At 32.5% G+C, this 22,833-nt stretch overlaps 2 protein-coding genes across 7 annotated transcripts in view; one reads left to right on the top strand and one right to left on the bottom strand.

Moving 5' to 3' along the window:
• Positions 1–495: 495 nt before the first annotated feature.
• LOC130902017 (8-oxo-dGDP phosphatase NUDT18) overlaps positions 496–22,833 on the bottom strand; it is a 51,666-nt gene continuing 29,328 nt past the window's right edge. For all 5 annotated transcript variants that reach the window (XM_057813810.1, XM_057813809.1, XM_057813812.1 and 2 more), the window contains 2 exons: positions 4,390–4,666; positions 496–2,106 (listed from right to left, as the gene is read on the bottom strand). In XM_057813810.1, coding sequence (XP_057669793.1) covers positions 1,915–2,106; positions 4,390–4,666 — 469 coding nt within the window. In that variant the 3' untranslated portion in view covers positions 496–1,914. The remainder of the gene's footprint in view (positions 2,107–4,389; positions 4,667–22,833) is intronic.
• LOC130902019 (cyclin-J) lies at positions 7,144–18,676 on the top strand. 2 transcript variants are annotated; one of them, XM_057813815.1, is made up of 7 exons: positions 7,147–7,259; positions 8,075–8,119; positions 9,185–9,292; positions 11,103–11,274; positions 12,384–12,662; positions 17,061–17,223; positions 18,545–18,676. In XM_057813815.1, the coding sequence occupies exons 1-7, from the start codon at positions 7,224–7,226 to the stop codon at positions 18,585–18,587; spliced, it is 846 nt and encodes a 281-aa protein (XP_057669798.1). In that variant the 5' UTR covers positions 7,147–7,223; the 3' UTR covers positions 18,588–18,676. The 2 variants fall into 2 exon arrangements, with proteins under 2 accessions (XP_057669799.1, XP_057669798.1); XM_057813816.1 differs by lacking the exon at positions 8,075–8,119 and having other exon boundaries at positions 7,144–7,259.

Here is a 22,833-nt window from a genome sequence, read left to right as displayed (position 1 = left end):
ATTCACAAATCTTAACTACGATAATAATCACTAGGAACTGATTTGAAAACAAGTAAATTTCTTTGATTTGTTAGACCTTTTGGTATGTTTATGCTTCTAAATGCTCTTAATTTTAGGTCCCTTCTGATTTAAAATTAGTTTCTTTTATAATTTTTTAAAGACTTAAGCCTTTATCAAAATATGATATTGGAACTAACAATTTGCATATTTACATTAATCATCTACATCATGAATATCAAAATAGAAATTTTGAAACAAGAAAGATAATTTTGTTTTTTAGTTTTTACATCTCAAATACGTGATTCAATTATTTATAGTTGTATTAGAATTTACAAAATATTATACTTAGATTAAATTATACTTAAATTGTTTAGGTCTTTTTTATCATTTATAGCTTGTTCGTGATGATGGTGATCTATTGATTAATGTCAGTGACTCACTAAAGCACACTGTCTCAAGCATTGAAATTTGAAGGTATGTAAAAAAATATGCTAATAAGTAAAAAATGTTTATATTTTGAATAAATAATGATAACAAAAATAAAATATGGAATATACAGAAAAAATTAATAAACTATAAAAAAGTGGAGTATATACCACAACCAGTTAATTCAATAGTTAGTGTGAATTTTATTTATATAAAAGCGGTTTGAGAGACTAGTGACTTTTCAGAGGTTAACAATACTTTGATTGCGGTGATTGAATTGTTAGTTTCAGCCATGTGTCTAATCTCACATGTCAAAATTTTATATAAATCAGATTAGTTTTACTTCTCATATAAAGAAGACTGTTTTCGTAGTTGAGTAAATATGGAGGGAAAATAATCAAACATAAATCACGTGGAAAAACAAATGAAGAAACGGAGGAACAGTTAGATAAATAGTATCCTGAAAATCCCAGTAAATTGTTTTATAAGCAGTTTTCGTCTTTTAAAAGTGATCCTATGAACTTGGATGATTCTAAACGTCCGGACCGTTATTTACTGTTTTTATTGCAAGAATGGTTCGCGCAGTTTACTTAGTGATCGTCGAAAAAATATACGTGAGATAGCTAATGAAATAAATATTTCAATCTATCAGGTATGCGACATTTTGCTGGGTGGGTTCCATATGGAGAAGCTATCTGCAAGGAGGGTACCGCGATTTCTTAATGCTGATCAAAAACTGCCATTTTTATTGCGTGCAAGTTGCTATTTTAGGGAGAAATTTTGTTAATTTTGGCTCAACAATCAACCTGTCTTATCAGGCTCCAAAAACAACTCAGCAGCAGATATAATTATTGACAGTGATTCACTGACCACGTTTTCACTTCTATAAATACTTAATTTTGTTATTCTCATTTACAAACCGGTCACCAAATATGAGGTTAGGAATTTGTATACTTTTACAAATATAATTTTTCTTAATGGCAGTCATAATACAAAGGCAAGAGACTTGAATTATGTCAAGCTATGTGCAATATTTTGATCTTGCATGCAATTTGTTGCACGTTGTCTTGCATCATGTCAAGCGGCCTAAATACAGATCTATGCAATGTCTAGCACGTGATCAAAGACCCTCCATCTCCAGTCAGTAAGATAGCTTTATCAGCTCTTTTTGTTGAACATGATGTATACTCAACGTTGTACTTTATATTTTAGTACATAAATCGATAAACAATCTAAACATATAGACTAGCAAAATGTTTTTTGTAATTGTGATAGTTCTAAAAATATTTCTAATTTATGGTATTTATAAATCTTATAGTGTCGAATTGAAACTTATTAATTTCATTTTCTGTAATTTTTTACAATAAATATTATCTACCCAATATTTTTCTATTATTTATATTTGAACACAGATATTTTGACATATTTCTTGTAAAAAAATTGTGATGAAACGGCCCGTTACAATATTATCAAATATGTGATTTCAGTTTATTTAATAACGTTTAGAAAAAAAGTTGCATTTTTTGAGGCAACTTTTTGTAGAAGTTTCTCGCTCAACTTCTTCGATAATTCATGCCAAACGCACTTGCCTATGATAGGTACTTCTTCTAATGGTGCTCGAAAAGCTACAAGTAGTGTCAAACACAAACCATCTTGATTTGTAGAGGCGTCATGCTCTACCTAAAAATGAAAAATAAACGTTATATTAGACATTACAGAAACTAAGGTATGGCCGAATATTACAATGAGGGAAAGTGCTGAAGTACTCAACAGAAATAGGATTGTCTATGTTTGTCCATTTATTTTTGCCTTCAAGTAGTCCAATATACATTTTGTTTGGGATTTGCCTAGATAACATTAAAATTTTCTTTTGTAAAATAAATTTCATCTGACTTACATAATGTCTTATATTAAATTAGTCTTTTTTTAGACCCGCACTTCTAAAAGTAGTTGTAACCAGAGCTGAGACAAATATTGTGTAACCAAGAGAGATATGGTCAGTTTCAGTTAATATTTTAAGGGGAAAATTATGGCAGAAAGGAATTTTCTGGTTCATAAATCTTAGAACTTGGTTTTCTCTGTCACAACAAGGAATATTTAGAGCAGCAGTAAGTAAAATTCTGAAGAATCATGTAAGAGAGATTATGATGAGCAAATGGTGAAACCTATAGAAAATTGAGAAGGAAATGTAATACAATGATGAATAAGAAGAAAAAGTAAAGTTTACAAAGCGAAATAAAAAATAATTTCATCAAAGAACAACTGGATGTAAGAATCAAAGTGGGCATATCATTACATATGAAAGAGAGGCATTGGAAATATCTACATAACATTTCAACAATCTGCTAAACAGCAAAACTTGTAGACCTTACCAATAATAACGATGACGATATACCAAAAAGACGGAAGATTCGGGAAGCAATTCAGAAGAACAAAAATAACAAAGTGTCTGGCGAAGAAACAAATTAATTTTGGAGGAATAGCTTCAGAGTGAGCGGATACATGAACTAATTAAAGAAATATGGGAAACAGAGATTATGGCAGAGAGTTAAAACATAGGAACTATTTGCCCAAGACATAGGAAAGGAGATGAAGTCGACTGCGGCGACTATAGAGGGATCATTTCATTAGAAACCACTTACAAAATTCTGATTACTGTAATCAATCAAAGAATTAAAGAAATCGGTGAGTATCAATTTGGGTTTAGAGAATCACGTAGCATAACTGATCTGTTAGTTACAATACGGCAAATCATGGAAAGTTGCTACGAACATTATAATGATCCAAATAATCTAGCATAGATATTAAACTTTTATTAGCTTACATCGTAGCAAAATGCAAGAAGCAATGTGTGGAATGGAAATACCCACTTAATTGATGAATTCGACCATGAAGACAATACAAAAATTTTGTGCTCTGGTGTTAAACAAGGGGATAGTCTTTCAAGTACACTCTTTATAATACTACTACACCAAGCAATCCAGCAAATAGATCAAGGAGGTACTATATTTAATAAATTAACCAATATTTGTGCATGTGCAGATGATACTGCAACTAAAGCCAGAATTAAAAAAGGCTGACAGAAGATATCTGCATCAGAAGATTGTAAGAGAGTGGAAGATTTAATAATAAATGGTAAATCTTTCAAAGGTGTAAACAGATTTAAATATCTCGGAGAAAATATAAACAACCAAGCCAAATCAAAAACGTCCATATAAGAAAGAATACAAAGTGGCAATAGAACTTATTTTGCGAATCTAAAGCTCTGAAAAAACAAAAATATTAAAAAGAAGAATAAAGTTAGAAATCTGTAGGACTCTGATAAGACCAATCGAAATTTATGGCAGTGAATATTGGGTGATGACACAAAAGATCAAGAAAGATTTAGAATATTCGATAGAAAAATTATCAGAATATATGGAGGAATTGCAATGAACGAATTATGCTTGGAAAATCCGAAATAATAGAGAAATTTATGAAATACAGGGTGGCACAATTGAACGTGCATATTGCATCATCTTTTTTCGCGAGGTAAACGGTGCGTGGGCGGGGGAGTTTTAATAGCCGTGAGTCATTTCGACGAAAAGCGTCGCGCTTTTTGTGTTCGCACGTTTTACGAGAACGATCGTTCATACGTCTTGACAAGGCGACTGTATCGTTCAGAATATGGATTAATGAAGTTCCGAGTGCAAATTTAATTAAAATATGGGTTGAGCGTTTTGACGAGACCGGTTACATGTTTAAATCACCAGAAAAGGGACGTCTAAGAACGTCTAGGACCACAGACAATATTGATATGGTAAAGGAGTCAATAGGAGAAATTTTTAAAGACCAGAAAAGAAAATTATGGATATAGATTTTACTTGAAATACGATTTTTACACAAACTAAGTATGAAAATTTTCTCCAAATTTATTCAAAAATATAGTAATAACTAAAGTTAATCATGAACCAAATAAATTACCGATAGTAATCCACAAGGTCTATGTGCTGGTACTTCTGCTCCGCAAAGTTCAATCATAAATCTTCTGAGAGTGGAATGTATACTTCTAGTAGGATGAATTTCACAAGTCGGTAAATGCCAAGCCGTTTTTTCGCTCAATAAAATATGTACATTATTATTAGCTTTCTTTTTAATTACAATCACCAATCGCAATAGTTGCTTTGAATAGGGTCTAAGAGCTGGCAATTGATCTCTGAACCATCCGGATTCATTGACTCTTCGAGCTTCTTTATACATTCTGAAAAAATTATTTCACATTTCAAATACTTCCACCTTGATATCAAGAGGGGATGATACATTTTACTATAATGAATGCGCAAGGGCGTCGCCAAGGGGAGGGATCAAAAGTAACCAGCCGCAAATCCTAGGCCGTGAGAGCAATTGACTTCCTTACCTATTAATAAATTCCGCCTCGCATGACAAATTAAAGTTTAATGTATATTGTAGAAAGTATTGAAATATTCAAAATAAAATTGAGATTTTTACATCCGTTTTTAAAATCGCCGTCATTTTCATAACGACTATATCGAATTTGCAAAAACGCAAGTCCATTAAACAGTGTAAAATTATGTAGGTAGGTATGGTGTGCGTGTGTGCGTTTGTGTGTGCGTTTGTTTGTGTGCATTGCATTTTTTTCTATGACAGCCGTTCCCCAGCATTCACGTTAGTTTTGTATCATTTACGTCCAATCTGTAGCTTTGAACGTGGTCAAAGCCTCGGAACACGTTAAAAATATTTTACTTTGAATTATAAGCCGCCGTGAAAATCCGGAAAAAGTGACAGACGAAATTATACAGGAAGCTGCTGTTGTTGTAGACAAAATCGGACTGGGAGAGGACATTACATCAATGCCGCGTAATACGGTGAAACAACGTCATAGAAGCAATCATCCAGCAGAAAGCCCTTCAGAATACTGGAAGAAATCTTTAGTAATACCATACTTGGATTCAATTATCACCTCCATTGAAGTACGTTTTGATAAAGAAAATACGCCATCATTCGCATTATCTAAGTTACCCCCAGAGCAGATGCAAAAAATGACAACATAAAGAATGAAATCAAACTTTGACAGCAATTGTGACACGATAGGCTAAATCTAACAAATATAAAAGTCGTTGAAGTCCTAAAAGAAGTAAATTTCTTCTTTCCCGAACCGGAAAAATCATTAAAAATTTTAATCGCTTTACCGTGCACAACCTGTACAGTAGAGCGATCCTTTAGCATCCTTAGAAGACTAAAAACAGGGCTAAGAAACACCATGGCAGAAGATCGCCTCAATGAGCTGGCCACAATGAGTATATTCAGAGCTATAATATATAGAAACCTAAATAGTTTTAATGATAAAGTGATTGAAAGTTTCGCAAAAACTCCCCGCAGGTTATGTTTTAAATCAATATTATTTTTGTTAAAATAAATAATTCTTACTGTGTTTGAAAGTATGGTTTAGTTATTGGGCTGTCGAGGACTTGTGAAGTTTTATACATTGATATTGATATTAGAACCGGTTTTATTACAATCGTCATCGAAGTAAAGACTTCCAAAGTGCAACGCTTCATGCTCTCGACTGTAACAGGCGTTCATATTTTTTATCCCCCATAATATCGGCCCCCCTTGGTCGTAAGCTGGTGACGCCCTTGTGTATGCGTATAAAATTTCAATTGCAAGTGGGGTATGTTTATTAAAATAACTGATTAAATTTAATAATAGAATAACGAAATTACTAGGGCGGTTCCAAATATCAACTAAAATTTTGCTATAAAAAGTATAAAGGGACTGTGGTAGCCATAGATAATTCAGTGTAGTACAAGAAATCTTTCTTGGTGCTTTTTTTTGGTAATGGTTCTCCTTTCCGATGCCATTCCATGGAATTTCTTTTGGATGACCATAGTTTTATCACATATCATAATTTATCGGACTACACTTTCTTAGTCCTGGTGGCAAAGCTCTAAAAATCGCTCACAACATTCTACTTGACGCTGCTTTTACACTGTGCTGAGAATTGTAGCCACCCACCTTGCACTAATTTTTTGTCATATTTAAATACTCAATTCTAGTATAGTACATAGTTTTATTTTTGTTACTTCGTTCAAAAAGTTCAAAAAGACTTATCCTACTAGGTAGAACATTCTAAGTAAGTTATACATTTCATATCATTTTTTGCATAACAGATTTTGAAAGTTTTGTTAAACGTCAATTGATAAAAAAACGGCGATTGAATCTAAAACTAAACTTCATACTGAAAGAATCGTCATTAAAAATAACTTGGTACAGATTCTAAAGTAACTAAAAAACACATTCCATAATTTTTATCACATAAATGAGTTTAAAAAGATTCCTACTTTGCAAAAGTTACACGCCGCCACCTTTCGTCTCCCCGTCACTCTGGATGCTTTTTAAATGAATCCCTGACAATCATATTGAATTTGTACTATTGGAGTTTCTTCAAATTAATTCTTAAATTTTCCTTGATTTATTTTTGTTAGAGCGTATATTTATTCTTAATGAATTATTTTGTAAATAATATGACGTAAACAATTTTTCCGTTCACCCTGTACTAATTTGGAATATTTATGTGTTCAAAAAACATGCCTAATTTATTCGGTTAGGTACAATAAAAAACAAATTAATCTGCATTGAAGCAAAACTTATTTTGGAAGCAAAAACATTTAACAAAAACCAAAAACATTCATGTAAATATTTCTTAGACAAAAAAATCCGTTTTTAAAATTTAATGTCGCATTTGTAATTTACAATATTCTATAATTTGTTGAAGGTATATGTGCAAGATTTGAAAAATGAGATATTACATGACTAAAAATTCTGTATTTTACGTAAGTATTTATTTTAATTAGAAAAATAAATCACTTACAAATTTTGAAAGAATATAACAATTTTCAAACGGAACTTTCGGTTAGAATTACATATTATTGTAATTATCATATACAGGGCGATAAAGTATAACTAAATAAAACAAATTTGTACGACATATACGATGAGAATCCACTTAGATCCGCATTATATGGAAAACTTTATTTATTTTTAATATTGGGACTAAGTTATTTTGCATAAAAAGTTCTGTATGATGTAAACACTAAATTGTACGAGAGATTTTAAAATTTAGTCGTACTTTTATTATTATTTATATAATTCATAAATTTTATTTACAAGAGTAAATAAATATCTAATAAATACTTGAATCATTTGTTGCAATATTTTTATTGTTTTGAAAAAACTAATACACACAACAATAGTGAAACAATCTACGAGGGTTGCTACTTCACTACTGCTACTTTCGAGATATGGCAACACTGATATGAATATGTCAAATCTAACATTTCCATCATAAGTTTCTCTCCGTCATCTTTGTGAAATATTATCGTTTCGATTCCTCAGCTTACTATTATTATTGTTTTATTTCACTTAAGAAATTTATTATGAAGATCAGTAGGTATATTAACGTTTTTAAGTATTTGCTTTATTTGATTTGTTTAGATCATCTCATTATTCTCCACCAACGACAATTCGAGCTCTCACACGAGTTCAAACAAAAACGTTTTTGAACACTCAAAACATCGAACTGATATGATGGTTTATCCGCCGTACAGTTCTTGTTTGTCATCCATTGATTTCTTTTTTTTTTTTGTAGATTAAAATTAAATTGCTACGTCAACGTATGTCTATACCTGAAGAGGTAAGGTACCTCAATCGGAATGGAAAAAATGCTTCGACAATATTTTTAAAAACAATAAAGAATTATAAATATTTGTGTACCTCAGAACTTCAGAAACAACTCGCGTAGATATGTTCAATATTGTTAATCGCTATTTCAATTCATGAGGTCGTTTTAAAACAATTCCTTTGATCTTATTTTTGAAAAGATTTAAATAATAATAATTTTTACTGCCTTAATTAAACTTACTCTTTTAGTTTGTTTGCATGGAAATTCCTTTTATTTTAATCAACATATTTACTTGATATTTCGCGTAAATTAATAATTTTTTTATATAAAACAGAATGTTATAGAACTCTTATATTGATGGCGCTACACGTAACAAAAAATATTTAAGAAGGTAAAATCGATGGAAAAAAGTAATTATATTAACCGTTGGCTTTATATGAATTTTGTTTTTCGTGATAATTTGCATGATTTTAGGTCAGTTTAAAATAAATAAAATAGTGAAAACTGACCTAAAATCAAGACAAATTATCACGAAAAACATATAAAAAGGTTTAAAAAGTAAAAAGATAAAGAAAATTATGAAATTTCCTTTGCCTTTTTTTATTTTTGTTAGTTTCTAGTAGTGTAACTATAATAAAATTTCACTAAATGTTTCTGTTGAAAAGACAACTTGGAATGAAGTCGACAATTCACTAGATATCTTTTGGGTTCTACTTATAGGCAACCTTGTATTATTGGTAATGGTCACAAAACATACTTTATAAGAAGGTCAATTTGCATGTAAATTTCGGAAACACAAATTTATTTCTACCACTTACCAATCGCGGCACTAGCGTAATAAAAACGTGTCATTATTGTCAATGTCAATTGTCAAGATAAATTAACATTTTTTTTTCAATTTTCTAAACGTTTCCAAAGATTTTTTAAAATTCAATACTCAACATCAAATTATCGCTGATTTTGTAAGCAATGTTGCCATTTTTATGAGTGATTATTTGGCGGAGTAAATCAGTATTGTTTTTAACAAAATAATATGTTTATTCTTTCATGTTGAATAACCTAAATGTTTAATTACAGTTACAGAGAGAAGCATGGGATGACATAAAAGAATATAAAGATAATTACAAAAAAGTAATTAAAGAAAGAGAAGAAAGTAGACTTCCGTTCCATCATGAGTCTCCTCAGGTATAGAATATTTTACAACTAATAGAAACATTTTTTATAACAATTACTTCAAAAATAAAATATAACATTGATACTGTATAATTTCGGTCTTAAAATAGCGAAAACCTAATCTTTACAAAAAAATATAAGAGACGTCCCACTGGGAACTGATTAGTAAACAACTTGTCCAGGTCCAAATTACAATATTCAATTTTCAGAATCAGTGAATCATTTAGAAGTATAGATGAACAACAAAATTACATAAAACATTAATCACTTGAAATTATTAAATCGACTAATACTGAACGTAAATAGGGTATTATACATAATTAAAAATATTTTAGTGGGGTGTCCGGATCACAGTCAGTAGTTATTTGCGAGCAAGTGTGCAGTATATGAAAGGTCAAATTATTTTTGAATACAAATTTTGTGAACAACAAAATTTGTCGCAACCGTGTCTCTAAGACCAACCATCAACAAGGCTATTTCCAAATTCGGATGTCCTACTTGAGTGTAGCACAGAGAGAGGTCAATCAGTTGAAAATAGACGGAAACACGTTCAAAAAAAGATTTTAACCATTTTTAATCGACTTTGCAGTCGAGAAATTTCCAGAAGAGTTTTGTGCGATGATTTTCTATTGATTCCGACGTGGATTGAACCAATAAAGATTAGTTCGCGTAGAATAACGCATAATTTGACAATACAAAAAAAAGCTCGTGTCAATTAGTGCAAAGAAATGCTAAAAAATTGAATCGCAGTTCTCCAAAAGAAGTCTAAAAAACAGGTGACGGATCATGGATATATGCATATGAACCTGAAACTAAACAACAATCGACTGTATGTATCTTTGAAAACGATCCAAATCCAACCAAAGTGATTCACGCACGAAGCACTTTGAAGCAAATGGACGCCCGTTTTGTTGGAAAAACTGAACATAAGAAATCCGGTAAACCAGAAGACGAATAAAACTCTACAACTATTTTATTCCTTTCAAATCTTGCATAAAGGCTCTCTGTTGGAAGCAAATATATGTCAATCTCATTCGAGATTGTCGGTTATTTATCAGAGATCTCTTCTTTTTCTTCTTCTCCTTCTTACTCCATTTTAGACAGATTGCCTGTTCATTCTTCGCAGCATACCTATTGCTTCTATTGATGGTAAGATTATCACTCCATCTTTTTCGTGGCCTTCCCATACTTCTTCTCCCCAGTGGTGAGTTGTCTCGTGCTATCCTTACTATTCTTTCCTCGCTCATTCTACTTATGTGTTCGTCCCATTCGCGCTTTCTGTTTAGTACCTATTCGTTAATATTTTCCACTCTGCATTTTTGAATTACGTCGTTGCTACTTTCCCTGTCTAGGAGCGTTCTTCCAGTAATTTTTCGTAGGACATTCATTTCGCTTGTTTCCAAGAGCCTTTTTGTTTTTGCTGTATCAGGCCGAGTTTCTGCTGTGTGCGTCATTATGGGTTTGATTACAGTTTTGTAGGTTCTCCACTTGATCTCAATACTTATGTATTTGTTTTTCCATATAGTGTCGTTCAGACATCCGGCTGCTCTTACTGCTTTTATTGTTTGCTGCCTTACCTCTGTCTCAATATCACCATCCGGATAGTTTTATACCCAGATATTTGAATTTCATTTCTTGTTGGATTATTTTGTCGTCTACGACCAGCTTTTTGTTTTGGAGGCAGAAACCATCATATTTAGAGATTTTTTATCGGAGATGTTTTAAAAAATTTTTAAAATAGACACACCTTGATATCTATATTCATTTATTTATCAAAAGCGTACAAAATCGCAATTCGATTTCAATGAATTTAATTTTTCAGTTTTCCTATAGACCTCATTTGGTCGATTATCTAAAAAAAATATGCATTGAAAAAAAATTAAGCCATTGCTGTTTACATTTAGCTGTTTATATACTGGATATCTTCATGGATAATCATTCAATAATCCCCGAGAAAATTCTGCTGGTTACAAATGTTTGCTTACTTTTAGCAGGTAAGAAAACCAAAACCTATTACTAACGTGACCTGTTTGTATAACTAAACAGAAACATGATATTGAAAATGAATTCCTCTTTTGACTCTTGTAGTCACTACTTATTCAATTGTTTGTTCTTCAATCGATCTAATAATTTACAGCAGACTCGTCGTAATTTTTTTCATTTTCCAAATAACCTACTAACACTATCTTGTGTATCTCAAAATACAGGTCATAACCTTACGAGCCGATCATTGCGTTATTGCCTGGCTTTTGTTGGATCCAGAAATTTTCATAATACTTCTAAAGCCTTTGTCGGCTCCAATATTGGGTCAACGTTTGGGCTAACTTGTCTATAGTAGAAACGATAAAGGTCTTCCTAAAGTTATACGTAAGATTAGTTTAAATAGAGGCAAAGGGCCTATCCTTACATTCCACTCCACAACTTAGTACGTAAGGGATAAATGTAAAACTTTCTATCGAAGTGGTTTTTCCACTGGAATTAATGAAGTTAATAGGTTTATGTTCAATCTCTGATGATGATTATCGAAACAGTATGTAAGTGTGAATGTCCCCAACGGTTCCAGAAATTCCAGCTTAATTGAAATGCTCATGCACGAATTGGCAGATGTAACTCGTGAATACCACAACACCTGGACTACCAACTAAAAATTTAACTTTTCCTCATCGAGAGCCGCCCGGAACTCCTGCTCGAGTATTACTTTAGAATTGCCCTTTGTCGAATTATATTTAGTTAATTTTCCTTGGGTGTCCTCTAATCTTCTACTATTGCCTATTGACTTCCTTGTCCTTGGATACGACCAGCACAAGCACATGTGTTTACACAATCCCAGCTCTGATTCCTTTCTTTCTTTTGATCATATTTCCGTTTATTATCTTAGGAGGGAGCCCTTTACTTGTAAAAAATTTCCCCACTTTAAACAATAAAAAAAAGTGTTCAATATTCTTCTCCTTCCAGCAACACGTACACTAGTCGTTTCTCGAATTTCTGATGATGAATACTAGTTGAAATAGAGTCTGCTATAAAAAGCATTCAACTGTGTATCAAAAATCAAAGCAGGATAGCTTTTCTGTTAAAATATTAATTTGTAAAATGATCTTTGTAGCAAAATTTGAGGAAAATAGTATGACAATTCCAAAAATAGCAGAACTAAACAGAGCTATAAACAACCGATACCAAATAATTGACTATAAAGCATTAGAAATAGTCATGTTAAAATTTTTTTCTTGGTATATAATGTACCCTACAACAGCACATTATGTTTATTACTATATACAAACCGCTATAACCGAGGAAGACGTAAGAGATAAAGGAATCGGAATGAGAAGTGTATTTTACAATTTACACACTTTTGTTGGAGAATACCTCGACCAAATTATAGAGAGTAAGTAAAATAGTTATTTACGTAACTATTTATGAAAAGAGCGATATTGTTCAATAACCGTAATATTTGCCAAAACGAGCGCCAGCGATATTAACAACCCTCTTTTCACAACTTTTTACGTAGAAATTTTTATCTAATACCGCGCTTATATAACATTTAATAGAATCTTCAATTACAATGAAAATATTATTGTGGAATAGAATGGTGTTATTGTTTCTATGGAAGCAGGTCTTGAAGTATTGTTATTATCTAGGCTGGTCTCGAAGTATTGTTATTATGGAAGCAGGTCTTGAAGTATTGTTACTATGGAAGCGGGCCTCGAAATATTGTTATTATGGAAACAGGTCTTGAAATGTTGTTACTATGGAAGCAGGTCTCGAAGTATTGTTATTATGGAAGCAGGTTTTAAAGTATTGTTACTATGGAGGCAGGTCTCGAAGTATTGTTACTATGGAGGCAGGTCTCGAAGTATTGTTATTATAGAAGCAGGTCTTGAAATGTTGTTACTATGGAAGCAGGTCTCGAAGTATTGTTATTATGGAAGCAGGTCTCGAAGTATTGTTACTATGGAGGCAGGTCTCGAAGTATTGTTATTATAGAAGCAGGTCTTGAAATGTTGTTACTATGGAAGCAGGTCTCGAAGTATTGTTATTATGGAAGCAGGTTTTAAAGTATTGTTACTATGGAGGCAGGTCTCGAAGTATTGTTACTATGGAGGCAGGTCTCGAAGTATTGTTATTATAGAAGCAGGTCTTGAAATGTTGTTACTATGGAAGCAGGTCTCGAAGTATTGTTATTATGGAAGCAGGTCTTGAAGTATTGTTACTATGGAGGCAGGTCTCGAAGTATTGTTATTATGGAAGCAGGTCTTGAAGTATTGTTACTATGGAGGCAGGTCTCGAAGTATTGTTATTATAGAAGCAGGTCTTGAAATGTTGTTACTATGGAAGCAGGTCTCGAAGTATTGTTATTATGGAAGCAGGTCTTGAAGTATTGTTACTATGGAGGCAGGTCTCGAAGTAATGTTATTATGGAAGCAGGTCTCGAAGTATTGTTTCTATGGAAGCAGGTCTCGAAGTATTGTTACTATGGAGGCAGGTCTCGAAGTATTGTTACTATGGAGGCAGGTCTCGAAGTATTGTTATTATAGAAGCAGGTCTTGTAATGTTGTTACTATGGAAGCAGGTCTCAAAGTATTGTTGCTATGGAAGCAGGTCTCGAAGTATTGTTACTATAGAAGCAGGTCTCGAAGAATTGTTATTTAGGAAGCAAGTCTTGAAGTATTGTTATAGTTCTTCCAATATCAATTGCAGATTATAAAAACCCTTGCCGACAATTTTGTTATAATTAATTCTAAAAAATTTATCATTTTTATAAAAACTTTCAAAAGTTTTATATCTTATGCGAATCATTATAAATTGTAATCCTACTGAATATTAAATTTTAAAACGTAAATAGACGAGTAAAATGTACTTGCCTGTAAGGGATTTTGGTTTAAACGGGGTACCAGACATGAACCTTTTTCTACCCCTTTCGTTTTTTTTTTGAAAAACCAAACTTCAAAGCAAAAACCATAAAGGAAAATAAATTCTTTGCAAATAAAACAAAAGTAAAAAAAAACATTTCAATTCCAAAGTTTCTTTATTAAAAATTATGGTAGTCAGAATCGTCTGAACTAGAGTCATCATTTGATTGAATTATGAAGGATTGTAAAGAGGGAGCATTGGCGGTCTACTACTAAAACTTTCTTTACGAGTTCTAAAACCTCTTTACTCAGTTCTGGAGACTGATTAAATTTTCGTAATTCTGATTTTACGTTTGCCAAATTAACTCTATAGGGTTCAACATGCAATAGTAAGGAAGTAGTCTAAGAAGAGTATGACCCTGTTCTTTGCACAGCTGGTCAATATAATAAATTTTCTCTAACTTTAGACCTTTAAAACAGTGAGCAATTATTTGTTTGTTGGGTCTTTTTTTCTATCGCTGACAGAAAAAGGAATATTTTTTTCAGACATAAATGCTAGAATTTAAACTTTGTTACTGCTACTATTTGGTATCTTAAGGAGTTGCCGCGAGTGGTAGGATGCGTTGTCCATAACGAGTACTGATTATGGTGGAATGTTAGGTGAAAGCTGTTCATTAAACCACTTTTAAAATAATTCTGCTGTCATATTTTCATGATAATCAGCTGCACAGTTTTTCATTTTTTAGCAAATATTAATAAAGCATTAGGTACAAAAACGTATTTGGCTTCCAGCGTATACTATATAATGTGTCTATTAGAACGGTAGTGTTTTATCTGACGCAAATAATCTTGTCGCTATCGAACTATCCTTGACGATTCGGTTATTGCCCACGGATAAAATCTTAAGTAGCTTTGTCAACTGTTTTCAGTTTTTCCGTGAATGATCTACATCAACCCCTTTCGTGACTACTCGATAAATAGAAAATTTATTTACTTTAGTTAATTCACCGATTCTTATTATGATTGCATTATCAGATTGCTGAATATTTTCCTTTTTTAAACATTCCAATATATTTAAAATAACTTGCTGTGTTTGTATATCTAAATCTTCATTATTAAATATATACCTGTCTTTATTCTCACTACACTGTCCAATTTCATTGTCTTCATTCGCCCGTGGTCTAAAGAACACCCATATTTCTTTTTTTTAAAGAAATTTATGAATTAAATAAATATCACCAAAGTAAGCCACTGCTTATCGCAGACTGTGTCTGGTAGGAATATTTCAAAAAAATTGTGTACATACGCCTTCCGAAAGCTTCGGCCAATAAAAATGCATTTATGTTTACAATTCGCTGTTTTCATTGTAAAACAGTGTAGATGATGAGTCCACGTGGACTGACGGTTTGTTAGATATTTACAGAATATTATATATGGAGAGTAAACATTATTTTTCATTTCTTAATTTGATATGAGTGCCATGAGTATTTATTGATCGTTTCTCGCATAACTGTCTTCTGCAATTGAATTGTAAATATCACTGTCGACGATATTCAAGATAAAGGCAACCTAATTGTCGTGAAAATTTCTGATTCCAAAAATCATTCGTCAAGATCATTTGTTATATCTGAAGAAATAAATGATGGAACCTATTTGACGCTGTACAGAAAGTACGCAGATTTACGACCAACTACCACTCCACACCGCAGATTTTTTATTCGTTATAAGAATGGAAAATGCTCAGTTCAATGCTCAGATTGCTGCATATTTACGCCTACCTAATCCGGAACGTTATACAGGACACAGTTTCAGACCTTCTTCGGCAACGTACCAGCAGACTTCGGCGAATAAATAACCAACCTAAAGCGCCTCGGTGGCTGGAAGTCTACTACTGTAACTGAGGGCTATTTGGAGGAGTCCGGGAATCAGAAGAAAAAAATATCAAATAAATATCTCTGTACTACAAAAGACTTAAAACCGTTGCCGTCACCGTCACCGTCATCGTAATCTATATGCGACCTGCAACCGATGCCATCCTTATCGACGTCATCTACCTTCCAGTTGAAACCAAATAACTCCACTGGATTGGCAATTCTTACTAGTCTACAGAATGCAACAAATTGTGTTTTCAATATTAATATTTATAATAATTAGTAGTTTTTAGTTGAAGTTTTGTGTATTATTATGTTTGTTGGAATAAAATAATATGGGTTGGTGTACTTTTTTGTATATACGGTCGTAGAAAAAATAATGTTCCTAACTCATGAGTAAAGTGTCTTTACCGCTTGGCCGATCTCCGCTCCGCGTCGTTCGGGACAACTGCAGTCGCGTGCGGGAAAGTTTCACTTTCCGCACTAACTATTTTCAACTTTTAGATAGTTGAAATATCAACAGCTTAATCAGAAAAATCAATTTTAGTAGCCACTTATTCAAATATAAAAAAAAGTTGCATCATAACGCTGTATATTTTACATGGAAGAAGAAATAAAAATCCATATCAAGTACTTTATCTTTATATCCAATCCATAAGTTTTTGAGAACTATTCCAGAATATTCGATAGTTGCGTAATCACATAGGCAAAGTCCTACTTAGAGGGTGAAAGACCAACCCATCTAACCTCGTTACAAGATGTAAGAGTTAGTAGTTGATAAATATTTGAAGTAGTTTATAAAACAAATACCATTACCTATCTTTAGTTATTGGTTCCCGCCTATAAATAACGACTTGAAATAAAAATTGGCTGTTGAATTGGGAAAAGTCACCTCTTAAATTACATCTGAATCCTTCTGGGTTTTCTTGACAAAAAGTCTATCTCAAAAACTGTTTAAGAGACCCAAAGAAGTTGTAGATTGTATCCACATACATGTAATCAAAAATGGAGCTCTACATAAAAATGTTTTTGGTTAATTTAAAAATATATGTTATGTTTTAGATATACATTACATGCAGTGTTATCCACCTTCTAAATTAGCTGCTGGAATAATAGCTGTAAGTAGATTGGATATCGGTTTGTCATGCTGGACTGAACAATTAGAAAACATAACTGATTACAAACGCGAGGAAATAGAAACACAAATATTTGTATTGCGAACAAAGTAAGAAGCTTTTATTACTACTAGGGTTGCTACTTAAGTTTTGAGATAAGCAAATATTGATAATTGAATATGGCTGTTAAGATACACTTTTGCATGTGTTTGAAGCATTTTTTCGATTCCGATTGAGGTACATCCAAAACATATGATTTGACCGCATCAACCGCTTCTTCTGGTGTAGAAAAACGTTGACCTCGCAATTTATTTTTGATCCGCTGGAGTAAGAATAAGTCATCGGGTGCCAAAATAGGACAGTACGGCGGATGACGCATCAATTCGATGTTTTGACTGTTCAAAAACGTTTTCGTTTAAACTGATGTTTCAGAGTTCCATTGTCGAGGTGGAGAATGATTCGTCTTCTACGATTGATCTTCCTGATTTTTTCGAACACTTCTGGCAAACAAATGCTGTTATACCATTCAGAATTTTACCATTCTACGTTGCTCTAATGGAACGGTCGTGGAATGTCCAGTTATTCCTACAAAAGAAGCGACCATTTGCTTCGAAGTGCTTATTGCGCGAATAGCCAAATGTTCATACAATATGTTTCTGGATAACGGCCGATTTGGGATGACTTTCACTGAATTCATCCTATAGCGAAGTGCAACCACGATTGACTTCGGAAAACCAGTCAAATACGATTGCTCGAGATGGTGCTTCTTTACCAATAGTCAAAGCGAGTTGATCAGCTCACTGCTGTTGATCTAATCCACGTTGAAAGTCATAGAAAGTCATTGCACGAAAATGTTCGCGATTTAATTCCATTTTTAGATCAATATGAAATAGGATGAGATCAATCCAAACATGAATGTGAAGTATACAATGGAAAATTGATCCACATTTGTAAAAAGAATCTAAGTCTCAATTATTTGCGAAACACTGTCACTTCCAAATAAAAATAAACAAATCAAATAAAGGAAACGCTTAAAAACGTTAATACACCTACTGATCTACATAATGGATGTCTCAAGTGAAATAAAAGTATGCTAAGGACCCGAAACGAAGATACTTAAGAAGAAGAGGGAGAGAAATTGAATATAAGGAAAAGAAAACTACAAATAGAATAAAATAAAAACTCCAAAAAAATATGGTCGTTGGGGCACTTACGGAAAAGCCGGATTTTAGAAAAGCAAACCAAGAAAATCAGGCAGATCAAAGCGAAAACGCTACGCAAAATCATATGAAACTGTATATAGTTTTTTTTCATTTTGATTAAATACTTATTTTGGAAAATGTGTGACAACTACCTAATGATTCTGCTTACATTATTAGTTTAAATTATCAAATCTTTTTTCGTGAATTGTCGATTATACATTTGTTTCAGGTATCCTTTCATTAATTGTCCAAAATGCAAGATTCCAAATTAATCTGTGAAAGTGTTTCTGTCTTGTTTACTAATGTTAATATGAACCAACATTAATTTCACAACATTAATACAGATGTTAAAATGATTTTTTTCTGTATATTAATAAATTGATTACCATAACCGTTATTTTTGTTTATAATTTTTCCCAAAATTTCCAACTGAAACGAATGGGAATGTCAATATAAAAATTATGTAGTTAATATTTGTATATACTGCTAGAAATTACTGCAGGTTTGCATTGAACATTATTATGTCTTACTTGATATTATTGTCCATCCTAGTATGAAATTTCGAATGAGGTAGTGGGTTGAGGACTCGAAATAAAACTGTCTGTTAGTTTTTTTTAAATGCCAACGTTTCGATCTTTTATTTGATCTTTATCAAGTCTTCAACATTCGAGTTACATGCCAAAAAATTGGTTTTAAAATTTTTCGACATTTCTTTGAAACGACTGCGTATAATTACACGTACTATAATGTTAGGAAAGGATATTAAAGAAAATAGAGGGGGAGACCAAAAAATGCAAAAACGGAATAAAGTGATTTAATTTATAGGTAAATTAAAAGTTTCGAGGTTTTGGAAAATGTACAATTTCCGCAGTTGAGGAAGCTTTGACACGGTTCGACACAGTTTGTTTTATAATACATTTTCAAAAAACCTCAACATAGGATTCGGAAGCTCAGTTTCAAATGTAAGAATTTTTGCTTCTGAAAAAAAAATGATCTTAAATACTCTGATCCTATCAAAAAAGTGACTATTTTAACCGAACTGGGTATTCACAAATTAAGTGCAAAACAATTCAATATGTTAATGAGGCGAGAAGAACCAGATTCACAGGTGTTTTGTTTCGATCTCAAACAAGTACAAAATCTTTCCAAATTGCCAATTGGTGAGGCTTATCACTTTAGACAATTATCCTTTTATGAAACTCGCTCTCTATTTTTATAAATTTGGAATGAAACTCAAGCAGGAAGGGGAGCAAATGAAATTACGTCCGCTCTTTGGCTGACGAATGATGCCCATCCTTCTCTTTAAAGAATAAGAGTAATCTTCCCAGTCAGAGACTCATTTTTACCAACTGATAAGGTCTGTGGAAGACTTTAAAAAAGACTAAAGAAGTATGAAGTAAAAAAACTTGGAGATGATTGGTTGATTCAAGATTACAAAGGACTGGATAAAGATTTGAAAAAGTTTATAGATATCAAAGACATGAAGCGAAACTTTTGACATGACGATAGTTCAAAAAAATTTGAATTGATTAGTAAAAGAGGCAAAAATGTAGCAAACATAAAAGCCCATTCCAAGGAATTGAAAAATGAAGTCAAAACCGAAAAAAATTAAAATTTACAAACGTTGGTGTTATTTTACGATAAAAATTGGCAACAAGATCAAAAACTTCAATTTTTCACGATATTCCTGGCCAGTGAACCAAATGGAATTTTGCAGGCCGAATATGATGATGATTCACAAGACTGTGACTGTAACGAGGAGGATGGAGAACTAGTTGTTTAGTTTCTTTTGCGTGATCTCTTATGTCGTTTGTCACATTTATGAATAAAATTCAGGTTTACTTCTGTTAAGGTATTATCCACATTATAAATTTTAAAAGCATTTTTCTTGGTTAGTATTTACTATTAATACAACAGTATTTACCTTATTCCAGTTACTATCCCTTTTTTATATAACCCCATTAATCAGTTTTACGTAAGTAAGTATTCCACCTGCTTATTACCTCTTAAAACAAAAGCCCCACTTTCAAACTAACTTAAATCCTCGATAAAGATCAAATAAAAAATCGAAACGTTGGCATTTAAAAAAAAAACTAACAGACAGTTTTATTTTGTGTCCTCAACCCGCAATACCATTCGAAAGTATTATGTCTTTTATGACAAATATTATGGAGTAAATGCAAAACATATATTCAGTTTAAATAAAGGGAAATATATTTTATACGCTTATTTGGTAGAATGACCACCATTTGATCAATCATTTTCTCTAATAAATTTTGGATACGTTGAAATTCACTTATGCTATGCTGTTTTGGTATGATTATTTCAATTGAGGCGTTTCTTACAAAAACCACCATATTCCAGTGTTGAATTTTTTGGGAAAGTGGAAAAAACTTTATGTCGCCCCTAGATTTGGTTTTTTTCTTATGTAAGACATATTTTATTTTATAATTAGCGAATGTCGGCCAAAAAAAATTATACAAAATTTCGGTAATATTTCAAATAACAACGTAGTTTTTCCTTTTTTTATGGACACTGGTTGTTTTTATGGGAATTTCTATGGAACTGAGGATTTCAAATTTGCAACAGGTTGAAATAAATATGTATTTTTAAATAACGTTAAGTTGTAATAAATACACAGAAAATTGGCATCATTGTTTAATCTTCTGGACCACAACTATTGTCTTCGTTGTATATTTCAATTTCAGGTCCAGTATTAGTACTGGTGCTGGGCTGAGCAAGGTTTGATTGCAGATTGAGATAATAGTGGACATTCTCGGGAGCTTTCAGGCATTTAGTAGCATTTCGTAGAAAACCTAGCTTCTGGGGTTTAATTTGATTATCACCTTGATATAGGTGCTTTAATGATAGTTCGGTAACAGGCTTTTTCCGGTTTCTCAGATGTATTGTTTCCCAGGCACCTGTGTAAGATTGTTTAGTCTGTACAAGTATATAGTCTACTTCTGCAGTTATTTTAATCACTCTTACTGATTTTATTTTCATAGGCGGATTTGGATTTGGCATAAGAAATGGCTTCAGATCTTTAGCCATATTTAAAAAAACTTCTTGCTCTACTTTCACAAACTTAAAAGGAGAATGCTTCCCTCTTGCTGCTTATATTAATCTATCCCAGTCAGACTGTACTTTTCCTCCCTTTTTTTAACTCAATAAACTAAAATATGATAGTTGAGCAGTCGGGAATGTCCTCGAATAGGACAATAATACTTAATGGTTTTGAAAATTTTGAAAATGTGAACTACGGCGTAAACGAATCTAGCTATCAAATAATTTTTGTTTTGCCCCGGGCATCTATCACTAAACAACACTAAGTCTTTGTTGCTTATATCTGCCTTGTTAAAATAACGCAACAACAAAGAAGTAACATCATTCTGGCCTTTCTTGCCAACAGTTTCATCGTACACGAACAAAGTCGCATCAATGGTTGCCAAATCGTGCACTCTAAAAATATAGTACCTGAGCTGGCTGGCAAAAAAAACATCACCAGTTTGAATGTGAGGCAATGGCAAATTTTGCTTGTAATCAAACGATAAGGCCTTGCTTTGCTTTAAATTTACATTGCCTTTTTATTTCATAGAATATGTCAGCCTTAGTTTTGATATAATCCATCAGACTGCCACACATCGTACTTGACGGGAAACCAATATGTAAAAAAGAGCCCGGACGACCACCTAAGAGATGGATGGACAGCTGGCAGTCCACCTCCCAGGAACTGATACATAAGGAACCTACAAAACTAACAGAGATCATGAGATCTTAAAAATGAATAAGAAGAAGATAATCTATCACAAATGGTATATGTGTCAGATCTCGGCAGTCCAAGCTTAATATTAAATGATGTTGTGAAAACTGACCAATATGCTTTATATGAAACATTAATATGAAACTTTTCAAAAGCATTTTATACATTGCTTTGACAGAAAGTATTTCTGGAAGGTATAATCTGATTTTTTCGTCTTGAATAATGTTATTGCTGAGCTTTAAATGACTGGATATGGTTTTTTATCAAATTTGCTACAGGCCCCGGTATTTTCTTGTGCCTGTTATTATGCCTTCCTCTTCTATCGTGTAGTGATTTATCTTCAAGCAAAATATTATTTTGTAGTTTTCGTCCTTTCCCTCTTGTAACACCAAATATGCTTAAAAACGCCTGGATATTCTTTACCTTCCACTCTTATCTTGTAAGAAAACACTGCACTGTCACTAAAGGATTTCATTCTGTCATTTCCTTCTTCCGCATTTGGATCTACGGTGCAGCGGAGCACTTATGGGTATTAAGCCAAATAAATAAGAATCTTGTTCATCCTTTGACGCCATGTTATTAAACAGAGTTATCAAAGTCTGTCGATTATTCCCATTAATATTTTGAAGGCACTTTGAACGCGAACACCTAAAACATCAAGATAAAAGATCAATAATAACATGAATACTTAGAAATATATTCAGTTTTTGACATACCTACAATCAGCGCCAGTAACTCTAGCCGGAACTTGTTTCCCA

This window comes from Diorhabda carinulata, chromosome X (assembly GCF_026250575.1).
Source record: "Diorhabda carinulata isolate Delta chromosome X, icDioCari1.1, whole genome shotgun sequence".
Lineage (NCBI taxonomy): Eukaryota > Metazoa > Arthropoda > Insecta > Coleoptera > Chrysomelidae > Diorhabda > Diorhabda carinulata.
This window is presented reverse-complemented; position numbering and strand designations above follow the sequence as displayed.